This window comes from Merops nubicus, unplaced genomic scaffold (genome assembly GCF_000691845.1).
Source record: "Merops nubicus isolate BGI_N331 unplaced genomic scaffold, ASM69184v1 scaffold34088, whole genome shotgun sequence".
In the NCBI taxonomy this organism is placed as follows: Eukaryota; Metazoa; Chordata; class Aves; order Coraciiformes; family Meropidae; genus Merops; species Merops nubicus.
The window spans coordinates 1-373 of NW_008625695.1; the positions used below are offsets into that span (position 1 = coordinate 1).

At 60.3% G+C, this 373-nt stretch overlaps 1 protein-coding gene across 1 annotated transcript in view; it reads left to right on the forward strand.

The window, feature by feature from the left end:
• Window positions 1–297: 297 nt before the first annotated feature.
• The window catches only part of HGSNAT (heparan-alpha-glucosaminide N-acetyltransferase), a gene marked incomplete at its 5' end in the record, with an annotated part of 10947 nt that continues 10871 nt past the window's right edge, over window positions 298–373 (forward strand). Inside the window, 2 exon segments of the mRNA XM_008945770.1 lie at window positions 298–366; window positions 368–373. The exon segment at window positions 368–373 is cut by the window's right edge and continues 83 nt beyond it. Coding sequence (XP_008944018.1) covers window positions 298–366; window positions 368–373 — 75 coding nt within the window.

Genomic DNA, 373 nt, shown 5'->3' on the forward strand with positions numbered 1-373 from the left:
GATGCTGCGGGCCCTGGGCGCCTTCCCCCTTCCCCTCGCGCACAGAGGAAGCCCGTCGCTGTCCTCCGGCACTGACGAGCTCCCTTCACCCTCATCTTCATAAAGAAAAAGGTTTCCACTGTGAGGGTGACAGAGCACCGGAACAGGCTGCCCAGAAGGGTTGTGGAGTCTCCTCTGGAGACATTTGAAACCCACCTGGATGGGTTCCTGTGTGACCTGCTCTAAGTGGTCCTGCTTTGGCAGGGAGGGTTGGACGAGATGATCTTCCAACCCTTAACATTCTGTCCTCTTCCACAGTGCTTGTATCAGCTCCTGGCGTTTGTGCCGCCGAGCAACGGGAGCGTGAGGAGACCGGGCACGGCGGCGGGGGGGG